This window comes from Schistocerca americana, chromosome 2 (genome assembly GCF_021461395.2).
Source record: "Schistocerca americana isolate TAMUIC-IGC-003095 chromosome 2, iqSchAmer2.1, whole genome shotgun sequence".
NCBI lineage: Eukaryota > Metazoa > Arthropoda > Insecta > Orthoptera > Acrididae > Schistocerca > Schistocerca americana.
Genome location: NC_060120.1, coordinates 750,389,373 through 750,407,719, shown reverse-complemented (window position 1 = coordinate 750,407,719; position 18,347 = coordinate 750,389,373). Strand labels below are relative to the sequence as shown.

Sequence of the window (18,347 nt, the reverse complement as noted above, 5' to 3'; positions counted from 1 at the left end):
TAATTAGTGAAAAAGGAAATAGTAGGGATGTCGATAAGGTGACGTGGCCCAAATTTGGAGGAGAGAGTAAATAGTGCCGCGCAAAGTAAGCGTGCTGCCGATAGGACGAAGGTTAAAGATAGGAAGGAATTGGAGGATGAAATCCTAATCATTGACGAGGAAGTAACTTCTGTTAATGATCCGCCAACAGTACAAGCGGTTACCGAAAGGCACCGTGGGGAAGGGGCAGGTAATTACCTGTGAGTAATGGAAGTCCACGAGGATTACGCTAAATATGAAGTAACAGTGGATGTGAGTAAAGCTGATAATGAGGTCGTTTTGTCAAAAGAGGATACTGAGTTAAAGTCAAAGCTTGACGAAAATGCAGAGGAAGAACTTAGTGCCTGTCTCAGAAAAGCTTTTATGTTGGAACCTGAAAGCGATCCAGAATGGTCGGATTCTGACGATAGTTCAGATGACGAGTAATTCGGTACTAGTGAAAATAATGGGAATACAGCTAATTGCGATATCGTACTTACTGATGACGAAGTTTCAAAACAAAACCCAGATGTTGAGAATGAACACAGAAAAAAGGAGCCACCGGACGACTCAGTGTCAATGTTACAAAGAGTTCAAGTATGTGATGACTTTGAGCTCCGGGAACCAAAGAAACCGCCAGATATAGGTGATGTGCAGGTCAAAAGCATATCTTGGGACGATGTTATCGTCGACCCGGATTTGCTTAGGGAAAAACACAACAATGAAAGGCATTTGACGGTTAAACAAACTATAATACCAGTTGAAATTTATAATGTGAAATTGCAAGTACTTCTTGATACATGATCTCAGATAAGTGCGATCTCCCAATCGTTTTTCGAACACATCTGTGATAAGCCTCGACTAGTAATTATGTCAGTGACTGGTGTAAAAATTGTTGGTGCTACTGGCAAGACTAGCAAGCCGGTAAAGAACCAGATCTTGGTTGAATTTAGTAGGACAAAAGTTTAAACACGACTTTTTGGTTGTGCCAGACTTGAGTACTGAAATGATTCTGGGTATAGATAGGCTAGATAAAGAAAAAGTTATTATTGATTGTAGCCGGGAAGTGGTCAAAATTAATAATGCATCTATGAATTTGGAAATAAAATTTGAGGAAAATGGGAAGGTGGCCGATTCAGAAATTGGTTCTTTATTGTTGGAGATCGACCAAGGGAATGATGGTTTGACAAACATGTATGAAATGTACCGTGTCAAGAGGTTAATAGATGAGAGTGACAGGAAGGGGCATGATTTAGAGTCTGGGGCAGATTTATATTGGGCTTTGAGAACGTCATGAACACAGTACATCATGAAACTACTGGATTCCCACCGGAAGAAATTTTATTAGGCAGCAGAAGTAAAAGTTTAATTGAGGAAAAACTAGAGTTTCCACCTTGTACAAGCTTGGGGTTGAGTCAAAAGAAAGAATTAGTCAGAAAAAGGGCAAAGCAAAAAGCTGAATCTAGATCTAAAAGACATATAAAAATCTGAAAGTTTCAAAATTCAAAATTGGGGATTATGTTCTTTTAAAAACCCACGAAAAATCTAGTGAACTGAACCATGAAATTTCCAAATTTAAATACATTTATAATGGACCGTATATAATACAGAACATTCCACACGATAATGCTTACTACCTGATCTACCCAAAATCCAAAAGACCTTTAGGTGTAAGAAACGTTGTGGACCTGAAACTATGTTCCTAGGAGTGAGTAACCTAAGTACAATCAGAAAGCAATCTGCAGTAAATGTGCTGGATCTAATGCTCAAACTATTTTATTCCAAATGTAACAAACCTTTGTAAATGTATGTATACCAATGTCAGTGTGCTAATGTACTTATGTGAGTTTCAGATTACCAAATGTACTATAAATGTAAAGATGTATGGAGAAAAGGGCTGAAAAGAAAGGGTAAATGCTGCAAGCCAAATAAAAGATGAGACTGCCAAAAATCAAAGTGGGCAGTATATGAGTCATAATATAAAGGACTGCCAAACACCAAAGAGGGCAGATAAATAGTCAAAGGAGAATTGTAAGTGTGGTGCAGGTGATGTGATAAAAAGATGCGAAATGGACTGCCCAAATCTGAATAATAGGCAGCAAATATATGTAGTGATTTTTCTAAATATTATTGTGTGTTTATTAGTAAATAAGGAAATGGACTGCCATTCGATACAAGCAGCAACAAATTGTCTTATAGTGTATATAGGTATTTGTATATGCTTTGTAGTTAAGTGTTTGTGTTTCAGCTTTTGAATTTATTTTTCTGAGAAATTTAATAATAAGTAATTTGCTATTTAAATCATGTTCCGATAGGAGGTTGGACTGTGCCAAAGGCACTTAAGCAAACGATAGGTAAATGATCTTGATATATTAAAAAGTATAGACCTATATAATGTGAGTGAAAGGAAGTTTGTGGTATAAACATTTATGATGGCACATTCACGCAAAGATTCAGAACCCCTGTATAAATATAAAGTTTGTGTTCCCATCAAATTTGCACTTAGTGAAATTTACTTGAAACAGGGGCATGTGTAACAACAACAAAACTGTACAATTGTACATATAAGTAAATTTTCTTTTCCATCTGATTTTTCGATCAATTAGTGTAATCGATGTTCTGATGTCATTTCTTTTTTTTTTTGTTTCATGTCATTGTGTTAAGAAAACTGTAAACAAATTTCAATGTTAATATTAATGTTTATGTCAAATGTCAAGCAATATTGTAATAGAATTGAAAGGTAACAAATGTTGAAACTGTTGTAACATGTTTGAAATTGTAACTGTGCATCTGGTCCATACGTAGGCAATGTGTTAGGATACGTAGAATGCAAAACCTCGGGTAAATACCCTGTCTGAAGGGGAGCGGTAAAAGGTGGATGGCAGGCGAGCGCGGGAAAATGCACGCAGGTACTGTACGGCACAACGGGCTCAGCAGTAGTAGTTGGAGTTTGGCATTGATCTGAGCAACACGTGCTGGAGCGAGGAGGCTCTCCTGGAAGACGTAGTTTCATTGAGCCTCGGGTATGCCGTTCCAAGGCCCATACAGCATGGCAAAATTCCATTGGCACTAAATGGAAAAGTACTGCGACGCTATGAAGAAATAAAGTGCCGATACGTCAAGAGCCATAGCTGTGATTGTATGCGTGCTTTGTGCCTCGCCATCTCGCCGCCTGCCAACCGCCGCATCGATACGAACAGGTTGAAACTTTTAGTACTGTATTCGTATGGACCAGTGTTACTTTTGTTCCATACTGTTCAATAACAACTTAAATTTTACCAGAACTTTCCTATCATTTAATTATCCTCACAACTAACCTAGATAGGGTCCTTTCCAAATGTTGTGCAATCCGAGTGTCCCGAAATGAAAAATTAAATTTTGTGTTAATAATAATTACTTGCAGACCTAACTATGTTAGAATGGTGTTTCAAGAACTGTTTTGTTAATGAACCAGTAAATGAATAACGAAGGTCTGATAAAGTTGGAGGATAACTTTAACATTGATTTAGTAATGAAGTTTAATTATTTCGAGACAGGTATAAAGGTATTTAAATGAGTAGGAAATAAGATAAAGAGAGTAGTAACTCATATATTGGAAATCTTGAGCGCATAATGGTGTCAGTAATTAATTTTTTTTTATACAGTGATCATAACAGTTTCATGGTGTCCCCCCCCCCTTTTTTTTTTTTTATTCATTTGAATTCTGAAGTGTTCTAAATTGATTTGACCAGCAAAAGTTAAAGTCAATATAAAAGCCAAAATTTATCAGTGTTTTATCTTTATTAAAATTGACATTTTGTGTGTGGCTCGAAATTACTATTTCTAGGGTAACCTATGCCCGATTTTAATCAGATCAAAAGACAGTACGAAGTTTTGTAGTATACATTATAGTGTAGTGTTATGTATTTATGGTTTTTCCATATCTGTACAGAACGTGAAACAATCAGTTCAATAGATTTTCTGGTTCTAAAATTTACTATATTATGCAGGGTTACTACGTGTTGATTTGCATGAATATACACCAACTTGTACTGGAAAGAAACTCAGTTAATGTCTAATTAGGCTGGCGACCGTATTATTAACAAATTGGTAGCATCTTCTGTGTTGTTTCTTGTCCGTCCTGATGTGTAGTTGCATTTCGGATTTACTTGACGTATCATTGTTATTACAGAGTGGGTGTAAGTCTGATTTGCCACCATTCAGGTACACGCGGTCAATATCTATACAAAAATCCTGCCTCGTAAGGTGAACCCCACTCACTTACCATAGTACAGGCTTTAATGAGTATTGTGTGCCCCGCGCACACGTTACTACGGGTAGCGGGCAGAATTAAAGAGGACCACTGCATTTCCTCAAGCTCTTTATTTTTAGTGACTAACGGAATCGTGTTTTTGAAAACACTTAGATCACTTCCCAATTTCTGACTGTTCATCAATTTGTTAAATACACTCTATTTTTATGTGTTCCACTTTAGTTCCCGAGTAGTTTTCTGTTTATATTGCCACAACAACATAAGAAATGCAACTCACATTAATTCCAATGTTAACACATTTGTAAGGCTAATGGCATGCATTCATATGCGAATTGTCTTATTTTACATTCTTCCTATGTATTTAGACAATGTGATTGTTATTTCCATTAATCTCTTACTTTGTCAATACTCTTTCAGTTAATTATGACTTCACACACCAAATGTTTTTAATACCTCTGCCGAGGATTTCATGTTCTGCAACTATCTCTCTCATCACTCCTACTTCCTTGGAACCATGTGCTTAAGGAAAAAAAGAACATCCAGAGGAGAAACTCGTAACAGATTTTATTGTGGCTGCTCAGTTATGTCAAAGTTGAAAACTTTTTACATAGTTACAGCTTGTTATGTTTTGATGTCAATATTTTCCTTAAATCGTCAACCACCCCCCCACCCCCAGTCTCAGTTTTCTCCTTCACTACCATCCCATTTATTTTGTTTCACTCTTAATGGTTTTGGTTTCATTGTAGTCATTTACTGTAGCAATTTTGTTCAAAGGCATAAATGTTATTCTACACACGATACATTAACCTTTCTTAATAAGAGTTTGACAGGTCTTCCATCATGTTTATCAGCTGTATTACTTCAGCAAGATATAACATTCTATTAATATCCCACCCACTGTGCATTTCATTCTTTTATTATTGCTGTTTCTTTATTATGAGATTGATACATAATCTGTAAGGAAAGCCCAAACCATGAATTCATGTATCTCAGATTTATAGCATGGTCCAAATTAGTTACTTATTATTCATTTCCTGAGTCCTCCCTCCTCTCCTTGAAAATATTTTTCATAGCTACTGTAAACACAAATTGTGGACAATGAATTCCTTTGATTTTACGGGTATTTAGCAAACCTCTTATAATTTTTGTATTACTGTTGTTAAATTTTATCACGACTTGACTAATTACCATTTTGTCCACAATAAATAATGCTCAGAATACACATCTGGACATACATGTACACTACTGTAATTAAATATGTTATTTTCCTTATTTTTACAAACATCAAGGACTTTTTGGAAGAGAACATTGCACCAAAAATATTATCATTAGAAGAATGTACAGTATTATATCTAAATAACAATACGGCATCTGATAACTTACTTTTCCACGGCAATGTTCTTGAATAAACGCCTCACAGAGTGCTTGTCACATCAGATTTGTATTCAGTCTCAAGCTTTTGACAACTTCAGCTATTGTCATCATCAGAAGATTTCAGCAGGCCGCTTAACAAGGTACCTAATAGCTTACTACAATCTCCTGACAGTGGCGACAGAGAAGTCACCGAAAGCACAGGACTGAACACAAGCCTTGAATATAAGTCTGACACGGAAAAAACTCTGTGAACCATTTATTCAAGTACGGCACTTGTTACATAAAATACTGATGGCAAACTTTACCTACCTTAATGAATTATCAGACTGTGTAGATATGCTAGCTCTGTCAACATCTGGGAGAAGTTGAACAAGCTTGCGCTGATACAGTGGAGGTAAACTAGAAAATGTATGCTTATTCAAAAGAGCTCTCAAATTGGTATTCACAAGGATAGAATCTGGTGTTTCAAGATCAATACAGCCTTCCTTAGTTTGTTCCAACTGTGCAGCTGCAGAAAGTTTCTTATTTGACCTTTTTCTTGGTTTTATACTAAATCCAGGTATAGAGGCCAAGACTTCACGCATTGTTGAAGGTTTGGAGGCTATGCAATTGCCTTTAGCTAAAAAGAAAATTTGAAATGAGTCAGTACTTAAGTATGTAATCACAAATGTAATATAATGTAGTGAGAATAAAATGATAATTTCCATTTTATAAACTTAATAAAAAAAATGCAGTAACAGCTGTAGCTGCTTCTCTTTACCGCAAACTCTTTATTTCCAATTTAACAGAAACTAACGAAGATAGATAGAACTTCAAAAACATGTAACACATACAGGTATATTAAAGATACAATGTGCACACAGATAAGGACGTCATACAGCTACTTAATGCTAGTTAATGCTTCTATTGTGAAAGAGACTGTTTGCAGTGAGTGTAAGAAGATGGCTGCCCATGTGAAAGATCTTGTGCCCAAAAGTGAATCATCTGTGACAAGTTATTCTCAAGTACAGCATAAAAGACAGATCAAAAAGCTATACACCACTCTAACCATGTCAACCATCAGATTCTGGACTCTAAATTTTAAAAATTCCACTTTACTGAATGTAAAAAGCTCCAGTGCTACACCAGGATAACTGATACATTAAATGTGTCTGAACTATGGTATCCAACTGCCAGTTGCTGTAATCATACGAACAAGCATTCCAGCTCCACTCTGCCTTTTCTCACTACAACCAGAAACACTGACATTATCTGATGTCCTGCGTTCATTGTGTATCGTGATTATGCTGCAACATTTGTTTTTACTCTGCTTTCCTTCCATTGTATCCTTCTGAAACTTCAAGCTGCAGCTAATTTATTGGTGAATGATTTGCTACTTGACAAATCTACTGTCAATGCAGACAAACTGATAATTTTACGGAGTTTTGGTATGGTCATGAAAAGGTAGATTACAGGAGAAAGAAGAATGAATGAAAAAAGAAAGAAAGAAAGGAATGACGACAACCACCACCAATCCTAAAGAGAGCAATGTATCTTTCTGTCCTGAAGACCTAGAAATTTAAAAGTGCTATTGTGGTGTACATAAATCTGCATGCACCCATTAATGAAACATACACAGGCCATGATGAAACACAGAAGCTGTCATTTATTTGTTACTGGCAACAAGGAATTTCAAAATACTATAATTTTCAAAATACTATAATTTTCAAACATAACTGTATTTTTTCAGTGCAGTAGCAGTTAAGATCTTTTACAGATTTCTCATAATCTAGGATAAAGGGTAAAGCAATCTACAAACAGGGAGGAACACAGAATCAGAGAATTTTCACAGAATACCAAGTATTCACAATGCTAGCACACATCTATGTGAGCATGTTTATCACAGCATCTTTACAGGGAACTATTGCCACTACAATGTGATGTGAGTTCAAAGGATGTTTCACAAAGAAACGTGACACTCTGCAAAATATTTGCAAACTGAAGCTACACATTATTAACAACAAAGTAACAATGGCAGCAGTTGTGAAAAAAAAGTTCAGGGAATTCACAGTAATGCCCATAGATAACAGTCGACATAAAGAGAAATACATTGCAATGGTGGGGAATCGGAATTAATCAAGAAATTTCTAAACTATTATGGCATTACCTGCATTGATTGTAGTATTCTTCCTGCGCCTTCTAGCTTGCTGACGCAAAGCATGCTTAATTACTTTCTTGCTATGAGTATGTGAGATTCTTGCACTAATATCTTTTAAGGAATCAAATGAACATCCGGGCATATTTTCCATGCTACTAGCATACAACTTGGTACCACGAGACCTCTGTTCACATTTGATGCGGCTGCATCTCTCTGATGTTCCTGGAGTTGGTGACACAAAAAATTTAACTCAGCTGTTAGTAAAATAAATAATGTACATAGCACACACCTAATATGAATATTATTTATGAATTTATGAGAGAAATACTTTTTTTCTTTACTTTCAATGAAGATGATGTGCATCAATAATCTGAGATTATAGGCACCATATGCCCTGCAAAAATTCTGTCGCCTTCAATGTTAGGGTGATAAAGGAGGACATAGTATGGATCATATGAGATACCTGCAAATACATCAATATTAGGCAAGTGTGTGTTTTACAAACTGGAAAATATTCTTGCCTGCTATTGCAATGAGCAAACTGTAACTCTTCTTGAGAGGCTGTTATTTATTACCAATGCCTTAAAACTGGATGCTCTTAACAGAAGGGAGAGAGGTTAGTGTTCAATGTTCCATTGAAACCTGGTTCAAGATGAAACACTTGCTCAATTGGACACAAATGGGGAACACACAAACCAGGGATTTGTAGAAAGGAACTTCCTACCATTTACTTCCTGCCATTTCCGTTAAGTGATTTAAACCACACAAAACACAAATCAGCCAGATGGTGACAAGAACCACACACTTCTTGAAAGAGAGTCCAATGCCTTCACCAATATGCCACCTCACAATGTTTCTCAGTTGTGGCTGAGGAAGTGTAAGGTTCTTAAAGATAAAGAACAAGGAACTAGTGTGACTGGCGGTATGAACACAACAGCAACACCAAGTGCCACATCCTGACTGCGAGCAAAGAAAATAATGTAAAAACTGCAAAGATTTGATGACGGCCTAGGAAAGTATTGCTTTCAAGTTGGAAGAGTTCCATGCTAGATTTAGAGAGACGTCTTCAATACAATGAAGGAAATTTACAATCATAGATAAGCTGGAATGCAAATGAATTAAACCGATCCACAACTGAAAATCAAAGAAGCCATGCACTTGGATGGGTCACCGTCCAAGTCTGCCGCCAAGTGCTTTTGGCACCAGTCACAAAAACTGACAACAGCCAGGAGAGCCGTGTGCTGACCACATGCCTCTCTGTATCCGCATCCAGTTATGCCTAAGGTCTGAGGATGATGTGGAATCCGGTATCCGGTTCGTACCATTGGGCCTTCAAGGACTGTATCCACAATCTAAAGCAAAAATCAGAACATCTCAGGAAACAAGAAACAAAATTTGTATGTAGAATGTGTGTCATGTTATGGAACAGATCATAACATGGTTCTCGTTCTGATTTACACTGACAGGTCTTCGAGACGGCAATTGAAAAACTGTGAAGGCAGGACAACAATAGTCCAGTATAATATCTTAGACTTTCCTGGCAATTTGTTATCATCTCATTGAGATCAGGTGTTCTACCACTGGTTCCTATCTTCCCAACAAGGTATTTTGACACCGTAACTCTACATCTTCATCAGGTGTTCCCTGAGACTAGCTGACCAGAGCCCATATTTAAGCCTGCCAAGCGCCCCGAGTTTCGTTCATCTTCCACTCCGGATTGGATGTTCACTCTTTGGTCTGCACCTGTGAGATGTACTTCCGAACAGCTGTAGGTGTTCCTCATTCTGTCTGCAACTGCTGCGGCAGTCTCCTGTCGTGGTGGCTGCATCATGGTGTTCCACATTTGCTTCGAGACCATAAGATGCCCTTCTGCACTGCTCCAGCTGTTTTGCACCTGCTGTTGCCATCTCTTGCAGCAGTGTCAGTCTCCTGGTTCCCTGTAGTTAAGTCTGCGGCCACGAAGCGCAGTTCTCACATCCCACACTGCTGCTGAAGATCCGTATTACATCCGTGCTCACTGCAGCAGTCTCTTGCACAAAGATTGCCGTCCAATGTTCTATATTAAGTTTCTCCGCGCAAGGTGTGATCCCTGAGGTGTCAGGTTGTTGTTGCTCTTGTTGTTGTTGTTGTTACATATCTCATCGGTAGCTGCTGTGGTTGTCTTCCGCGGCAGTGGACATTGCCTGGTGCCTGTACGTGGTCTGATCCTGTAATTTACGCCAACAATTGTCTGAGGTTTGTTACTGGAGATATTTTTTCCAGTGTTTCCATAGCAGTTCAAACGCCGGATTCCACATAGTGCTGCTTTGGTACCCTGCTCCCTGACAAAGTTTTCTGCAGTCTTAATTTCAATTGATTCACTCATGACACTATCCCAGAATCTGCAGGTTTGGGCCAGGACCCTGGTTTTATTGTAGTCCATGGTATGTTCACGCTCCAAGCAGTGTTTTGATATGGCTGATTTTGTGACCAGCTGAAGCCTAATACGTCTTTGGTGTTCCTTAAATCTTAGGTTCACCATTGTGGTAGCTTGTCCAATATAAGCCACACCGCATTAACAACATATGTGATAAATATCAGGTTTTCTTAACCCCAGGTCATCCTTGACTGTTCTGATTTTGTTGGCCGGGTAGAAATATTTTAGATATTGTGTTTCTTCAGGATTCTGCTGATCTTGGCAGAGACAGGCCCTGCATACAATAGAAAAGCTATCTTCCTAGTATCTTCTTCTTGTTCCTCTTCCGGCGTATCAGGTGGTCGTCTAGTGGAATGTAAAGCTTTGCAGATGTCCACTGCCGAATACCCACTGTAAATGGACACTTGCTGGAAATGTTCTAATTCCGTTGTGATACCATCAAAGTTGGAAAGTTTCTTGGCTTGGTGTACAAATATTCTGAGTACCCTAATCTTCTGTGCTGGGTGGTGGCAGCTGTCAGCCAATAGATATAAGTCAGTATGTGTTGGTTTTCGATACACACTGTGGCCAATGGTGCAATCTGCCTTCCTCCTTACCAGGACATCCAGAAACGGAAGCTGACCATCTTTCTGTAACTCCTTGGTGAACTTAATGTTGGGCTGTCCTGAGTTCAGATGGTCCAAGAATTCTTCAATCTTTCTCAGCCTTGGGGCCAGGTGACGAATGTGTTATCCACATATCTGAATAAACACGCCGGCTGGTAGGTTGCAGTTGTAAGGTTCTCATCCTTGAACTTCTACCTAAACAGACTGACCACTAGCGAGGAAAAGTGGGCCACCAATCACCACTCCTTCAGTCTGTTCATAGAAACGGCCTTCACATATGAAGTAAGCAGATGTTAAAATATGCCTGTAGATATCCAGCAAAGTTTCGTCAAACTTCTCACTGATCAAATCGAGCGTATCCTGGAGTGATACTCTCATGAAAATGGATATCACATCAAAACTGACCATGGTGTCTGCGTCCGAAATATGCAAGTTTTCACAAGCTGAGGCCCTCACAACTGCCATCTATCAGCCAAAATGTTTCTTCATATATGTTGATGACGCATTCATCATCTGGCGTCAGGGCCAGGAATGACTGACAAATTCTTGAACCATCTGAACTCATGACACGCCAACAAAAAATTCATCATTGAGCTAGAGAGAGATCAGGTCAACAGCTGCCATCATCAAGCACAAAAGACTAGGGTGCTCAGGGCACTTGGACACCAAGCCAAGACACTTTCCAATTCTAGCAGCTTGACAATGGAATTAGAACATCTTCAATGAGTGTGCACTGACAATAGATATTTGACCAGGGACATTTGCAAAGTGTTACATCCCACCAGACAACCTGATCTTTTCTATGTATGTCAATATTAACAGAAATCTGAAGAAACATGAAATCAAAAGTGTATTCTGTCCATTCATCAAAATCAGGGCTTTTCTTGGATTAGTCAAGGATTATCTGGGGCTATGAAAACATGGTATTTAGCACATACTTTGTGAATGCAGAATGTTCATCACACCAACAGAACAGTGGACGTAAGACATAAGGAACGTAAAAGACATACTAGGTAAGGGTAGGCCACAACATCAGCAATAGCAGAACACTGCCTGGAGCACGAACACCCCATGGATTATTATAAAACCAAGACCCTGGCCCAAACCCCTAGATTATGGGATAGTGTCATCAATGAATCAATTGAAACCAAGATGGAAGAAAACCTAATCAATCGAGAAGCAGGATACCAACTAAGCACTGCGTGGAATCTGGCATTTGAATTGCTGTGGAAACACCAGAAAAAAACTCCCATCTCCAGTAATGAACCTTAGTCAACTGCTGGCATAAGCAAAAGAAAGAGTCCACATACGAAGCACCAGGCAGCGCCCACCACTGCAGATGGCCACAGGGGGCACAGACAAATTGTGGAACATCAGCAACCTGAGACCCAGGGAGCACACTTTGTGGCTGCAAACCGAATATGGAACAACACGAGGCAGCCGCCAACACGGGAGACAGCTGCTGTGGGCAAAGATGGAATAAGGAACATCTGGAGCAGCAATGAAGTAGGCAGCCTGAATACGGAACACATGGCGACTCATACTGCATGGACAGCATATGGAATGCCTATAGCAATGCAAATCTGCAGATAATGCACCTTGTGGACACGGACGAAATCCAGAAACACATGATGAGGCTGCAACCACCACAGGAGACTGCCACAGCATGCTTGGATGGAATGGGGCACGGAATACCTGTATCGATGCGGATGAGGGCGTGGACCGTAGAGGGAATATGGGATCTAGAGCAGATGGCACAAATAACTCCAGGAACAGCCCAGGATTAATTATTGGATCCAATCATCCAGGCAGCCTGGGTCAGGAACATCTGGTGAAGACATCGAGTTAAGGCATCGAAATATCTTGTAGGGAAGGCAGAGCAACAGAACCACACTCAATCTCAACAAGATGACACTGGCCCAATATATACAAAGATTTGAAAACTAATTCACACTGGCATGTGGACTGCTTCAGAAATATAAATGGAAGGTTTCACTGACAAATTAGGTGTGGTGAATGAAATGTAACACATAGGTCCAGCAAAGAACAAACTTGATTCCAAAATGTGAGTTGGTTGGACAATAATAATAATAAACATTTTTAAAAAGGAAAGTAATTGTAATTTTGATGAAATAGTTCACAGGTGAATGGCCAGATGTTAGTGACCAAAAGACACAATATTTCAACAAGCAACCGTGCTATCATCATCAAGTGCACTGATCAGCAGAGCACCTGGCTGTCCAACACAGAGCTTTGATCTCTCCTCACTGCCCCTTCCTCTGATCTAATTCTGTATCTGCCATACATGGCCAACATCATCTCCCGAGTCCTCCCATAGAAACACTGCTCTGTCCTAGGTTCATGACCAGTGTAACAGCATGGTGGCAGCACCTCTACTGCCGCTCAGCCTCCCCGAAGTCAGTTCATTGTGGGTATCATCATCATCATCATCATCATCTTGATAGTGAACCAGCACATCACTTCCTGCTTACACTGTGGTTGAGTTTCACGCAGCTCACTGTCCTGTGTGTTCATTGCACCCTGTGATTTTGTTTGCAATCATTTTTACTGTTGCAGGAGTTACTTTGTTGTTACAGTTGTTGTGTCGTAGTGAACAATGTTACAAAGAAATACATCGAAAGTTATGAGTGGTGAAGTTCTGTGTCATTCTCTTGGCCAGTGGACTGCCATAGTACCAGATCAATCAAGAGAAATGGTAACTAGTCTGAGACCAGAAAACTTAATGGTAGTCCGCTGCTTTCCAGTAACAATGTGATCGATGTACCTGTTGCAGCACTGAATAAAAACAAAAAACTATAATGAAGATTGTCAAGTAAATGTTCAAGAAAGAAGCTGGAAAACATCAAAGCCTGAAACTCTGGGGAGGGGGCAGAGGGGAGGGGTGGGTGAACTTTCTTTGGACAAACAAATTAAAAATACAGATTCATTTACTGAGGACATGATACTTGTTAAGATCATTATCACAGTAAGACACATGTGGCACTCGCAAGTTATCGTCACCAATAAGGGACCTGATGTTTGTCCCCCCCCCCCCCCCCTTGTGTGTGTGTGTGTGTGTGTGTGTGTGTGTGTGTGTGTGTGTGTGTGTCCTTCAAGGCAGTCACACATTCTTAGTCACAGTTTTGCACAACCTACAATTTCATGTGGATGTTGCTGCGGCTGTAAATTGTTGATGGAAAGGGAGGATATAGCTGTAATGCAAAGTCAATTTTTAAGGGACATCTGAGGCACAAATATCTATGAAATGGTGTGTCATTTCTGGTCTCGTTGCCAAAAAGTGGGACTGGACAGATAATGCAACTAATGTAAGAATGGCAATGCCTTCATGGCAAGGGGGGCAAGAGTTATTCTTTGTCATGCAGGCACTTTATAATGTTTTCTCTTGAAAGGTCTCTTGCTTTTTAAATCAAAGGAGACAGGAGATGATTATGAAGATACGGACCATGTTATGTTTACAGAGTGGTCCATAGAATCACTAATTCAAAATCTCTTAAACTGTCAATAACTGTTCGAGATAATGTTTCTTACCATTTAGTTATTGCTGACAAGCCACCCACAAAGGTAGAGAGAAAGGGGGAAATAATCGACCACAATGTTGATGTATATGTTAATCTTAGAAACATGGAGCTTATGAAACTAATCTCTTTATTAACCACAGTTTCAAATACACAAAAACTACAAGCTAGCAAAAGCATAGTACGAGGGGCATTTGAAAAGTCCAAGCACAATCCAAGAGATGGCACCATCGGTGCGTATCGAGGTCATGTTTAGTTAGTAGCATCTTTGGAAAGAACGCACACCAAGTTTCAGCCATATTGGTCTATTTCTTTGTGTTTGGCATTCGTGTGAATCAAGGAAGTCGAGTGATTGTCAAAAATGGATGAAAAAGAATTTTGTGTGGTGATTAAACATTACTTTATGAAAGGTAAACCGCCTCAGGAGACTTAAAGAGAAGTTTGATAAACATTATGGTGACTCTGCACCTTCGATTAGAACATTTTATAAGTGGTTTCAAAATTTTCGGAGTGGCCATAAGGGTACAAGTGATGCTGAACATTCTGGATGCCCTGTGGAGGTTACAACTCCAGAAATCGTTGATAAAATCCCTGATATGGTGATGGATGATGGAAGTGTTAAGGTGTATGAGATTGCTAGTGCTTGGGCATCTCTAATGAATGGGTACATACTATTTTTCATAAACATTTGGACATGAGAAAGCTATCCGCAAGATGTGTTCCACGATTGCTCACACTTGACCAAAAACAGAATCGCGTGAAGTGTTGCAAGGATGGTTTTGCAGCTGTTCAGGAAGAACCTGCAGGACTTTAAGCATCGTTTCTTCACTGGGGATGAAACATGGATACATTACTATACTCCTAAGACCAAACAACAATCTACACAATGGTTTACCAAGAGATAATCTGCACCAAAAAAGGCGAAGACCATTCCTTCGGCCAGAAAGGTTATGGCGACTGTCTTTCGGGATTCGCAAGGGATAATCCTCATCAACTATCTGGAAAAGGGAAAAACTATTACATCGTTATTGGACTGTTTGAAAACCAAGCTGCAAGAAAAATGCCGGCGATTGGACTGCAAAAAAGTCCTTTACCATCACAACAATGCACCAGCACACACCTCAGCATTTGTGATCGCAAAATTAATGGAAATAGGATTCCAACGCATTACACATCCCCCCCTATTCTCCAGAACTGGCTCTCTCGGACTAGTATTTGTTCCCCAATTTGAAAAAGTGGCTAGCGGGACAAAGATTTTATTCAAACAAAGAGGTGATTGCGGCAACTAATAGCTATTTTGCGGACTTGGACAATTCGTATTATTTGGAAGGGATCAACAAATTATAACAACATTGGACGAAGTGTACAAGTCTAAAAGGAGACTATGTTGAAAAATAAAAAAGGTTACCCCAAACGCATAAGTAGTTATTATTTTTGCACGGACTTTTCAAACGCCCCTAGTACATGTACAATCGTGAACCTATTATTTTAATCCAATAGACTTAATATGGTCCCAAATTAAATGTCATAATAAATTAAAGGTCGTAATAAACTTACTCTGTTTACCAATGAGGATGTCAGTGGAGGTCCATTATCGCCATAGAAATGAAGTAAAGTTGGATTCAATTGTATGTGTGAGGTGCAAAGTTTAACAAAATTATATTTTTGTTAAGTTTTAACATTTAATAAGATGGCCTTATCAGTAACCAAGTACAAACGAGTTTGTCTCAGGCATGCAGTAAATATAAAGCAAAATAAGTATTATTGTTCATCTGTTTCTGGTATTAGTTTTGTTCCTTATCCCAATACAGGACGGTCTTTTTAACACACGTTTTCTCACAGCATTAACCACACATAAATCTTATGTTTTGTTATGCTACAAATAAGTAGGTGGATCAGAAAACTTAATAACAGAGTAATTATAAACCTATCAACCTGTTTTTTGTAACATAGCCCTACAGGTAACCACTTGGCACTTGACGTGCTAGTGGACCGTAATGCGTCATATTTAATTGACATTATCTCATGTGGGAAAACTGTAACAGTGGTCTGGTTTGAAGTAGATGAATATGTGAAGTATTCTTAAGATTTCATTCACTTAACTTCAACAATAAAAAAGTTTCCTGCATGTCGAAAATTAGGTAATGGTGTAAAAAAATGCATTTTTGTAAACTGTCAGTGTATGGTATTAACAATTTGTTTCTGCAGATAAAAATAAAAGGAAAACAAAGAGCAGCTCACATAGAACACATTGATTTCAGTTACATAATTACAAAGTGAGTAGTTTGTGAGTTTGAGCAAACTGAATGCAATGTGAGATTGGACATTTGTTCTGTGGTACATGGCAACTCTGCTCCACACCTCCACATGCTCCTGCCGAACTGTAAATTCTAAAGTAATTTTGAACAGACTATTGATGTCTTTGTCAGAATCTTAACGTGGTCATAATCTACTCCACGTAATTCCAATAGTCAATGTTCTGCTACTGCTAACTTATTAAGTACCGCAATCTGGTATGCCATTGACATTCTGGGGAACTGTCTTTGACAGTAAGCACAGGGTACGTCTTGCCACATTTGAAGGGTATCTGATATATTCCAAATTTTCGTAACCCGAGGTCATATTTGACACCAACATACAGTGTCCATGTATAGCTGATGGGCAGCAGAGTCTTCACTTGTTTTTCCAGAGAACGGATTCTATCTTTTCAGATAATGCACCACAAAAAGAAATACATGCGTCCTCCTGAGGTTCCTCTCCTGTTTTTGCCAGTTGTTCTGCAGAACATAGGGCTGTCCGAATTTGCCACTCATTGTAGCCATTCTTCCAGAACACTGTCATCAGATGTTCAAGTTCTTGATTGAGATTTTCATTGTCCGTGAGGGTGCGAGACCTAGTTACCAATGTTGTGAACATGCCATTCCTCTGTACTGGGTGGTAGCAGCTGTTCACAAGAAAGTATAGGTCAGTGTGCATCTTCTTCCAGTACACACTGTGGTCTAATGTGCCATATACTGTTCTTTTCATCAGGACTGACAGACAGGACAACACTCCATCGAATCAGATTTCCACGGTAAAACTGATGTTCCGGTGTATGGAACAGAGATGAATGAGAAAGCCATTCAGCTTGTCTCTTCCATGTAGCCATATGACGAAGGTGTGACCATATGACGAAGACGTCAATATACCGAAAGAAACAGTTAGGTTTCCACTGAACTGATTCCACGGTTCCTCTCTGAAATGTTCCACACAGATGCTGATGACAACTGGTGAAAGTGGACTCCCCATGGCTAGCCTTCTGTCTGTTCATAGCAGTCACTGTGCAAAAGAAAATATGAGGATGTCAATACCCGTTTCTATGTAAAACTTCTGGCACATTAAGTTCTAATTCTTGTAAAGGCACTCTGCTAAAAAGAGAAACATCAAAGCTTACAAGCATATCGGTATCCTTAAGCTTAAAGTTGTTTAGGTGACCCACTAAACCCATGGAATTGCAAATGTGCTGTTAACTTTCCAATGTAACAGCTACATAAATCCTTTGGCTACTTAGCGAGTGAGTATGTCAGGGCAGCAATGTTGCTAACAATGAAGAGGAGAGTATTGGCACCAAATTTTAGTGAACTTTTTGGTATGTTGATGACACCTTTGTCATATGGCCACATGGAGAAGACAAGCTGAATAATTTATTTATACATCCCAATTCCAGATACCAGAACATCAATTTTATCAGAGTCAAAGGGGATGCAGTGCTCCCATGTCTGGATCTCCCCATAGAAAGAAGAGCGGAAGGCATGTTGGGCCACAGCGTGTACTGGAAGAAACATTCACTGACCTATACTTTCATCCGAACGGACCCCCTGGCCCAGAGGAATGGAACATTCAAAAAACTCGGTACAGGGCTCGCACTCTCTCTCACAATGAAAGTCTCAACCATAACTTGAACATCTGAGGACTGTGTTCCTGACGAACAGCTACAAGGAGTAGCAAATTCAGAGAACCCTATATCCTG

General features: G+C 39.3%; 1 protein-coding gene across 6 annotated transcripts in view; it reads right to left on the bottom strand.

Moving 5' to 3' along the window:
• The window catches only part of LOC124594946, a 200,732-nt gene that overhangs the window by 137,160 nt on the left and 45,225 nt on the right, over positions 1 to 18,347 (bottom strand). For 5 of the 6 annotated variants that reach the window (XR_006978167.1, XM_047133450.1, XM_047133455.1 and 2 more), the window contains exons 3-4: positions 7,791 to 8,003; positions 5,954 to 6,263 (exon numbers count right to left, since the gene is read on the bottom strand). Coding sequence is in view for 5 of the 6 variants with exons in the window: in XM_047133450.1 (XP_046989406.1) it covers positions 5,954 to 6,263; positions 7,791 to 8,003 (523 nt within the window). In the remaining variant the exon portion in view is untranslated. The remainder of the gene's footprint in view (positions 1 to 5,953; positions 6,264 to 7,790; positions 8,004 to 18,347) is intronic. The other variant, XM_047133454.1, reaches the window with a different exon arrangement.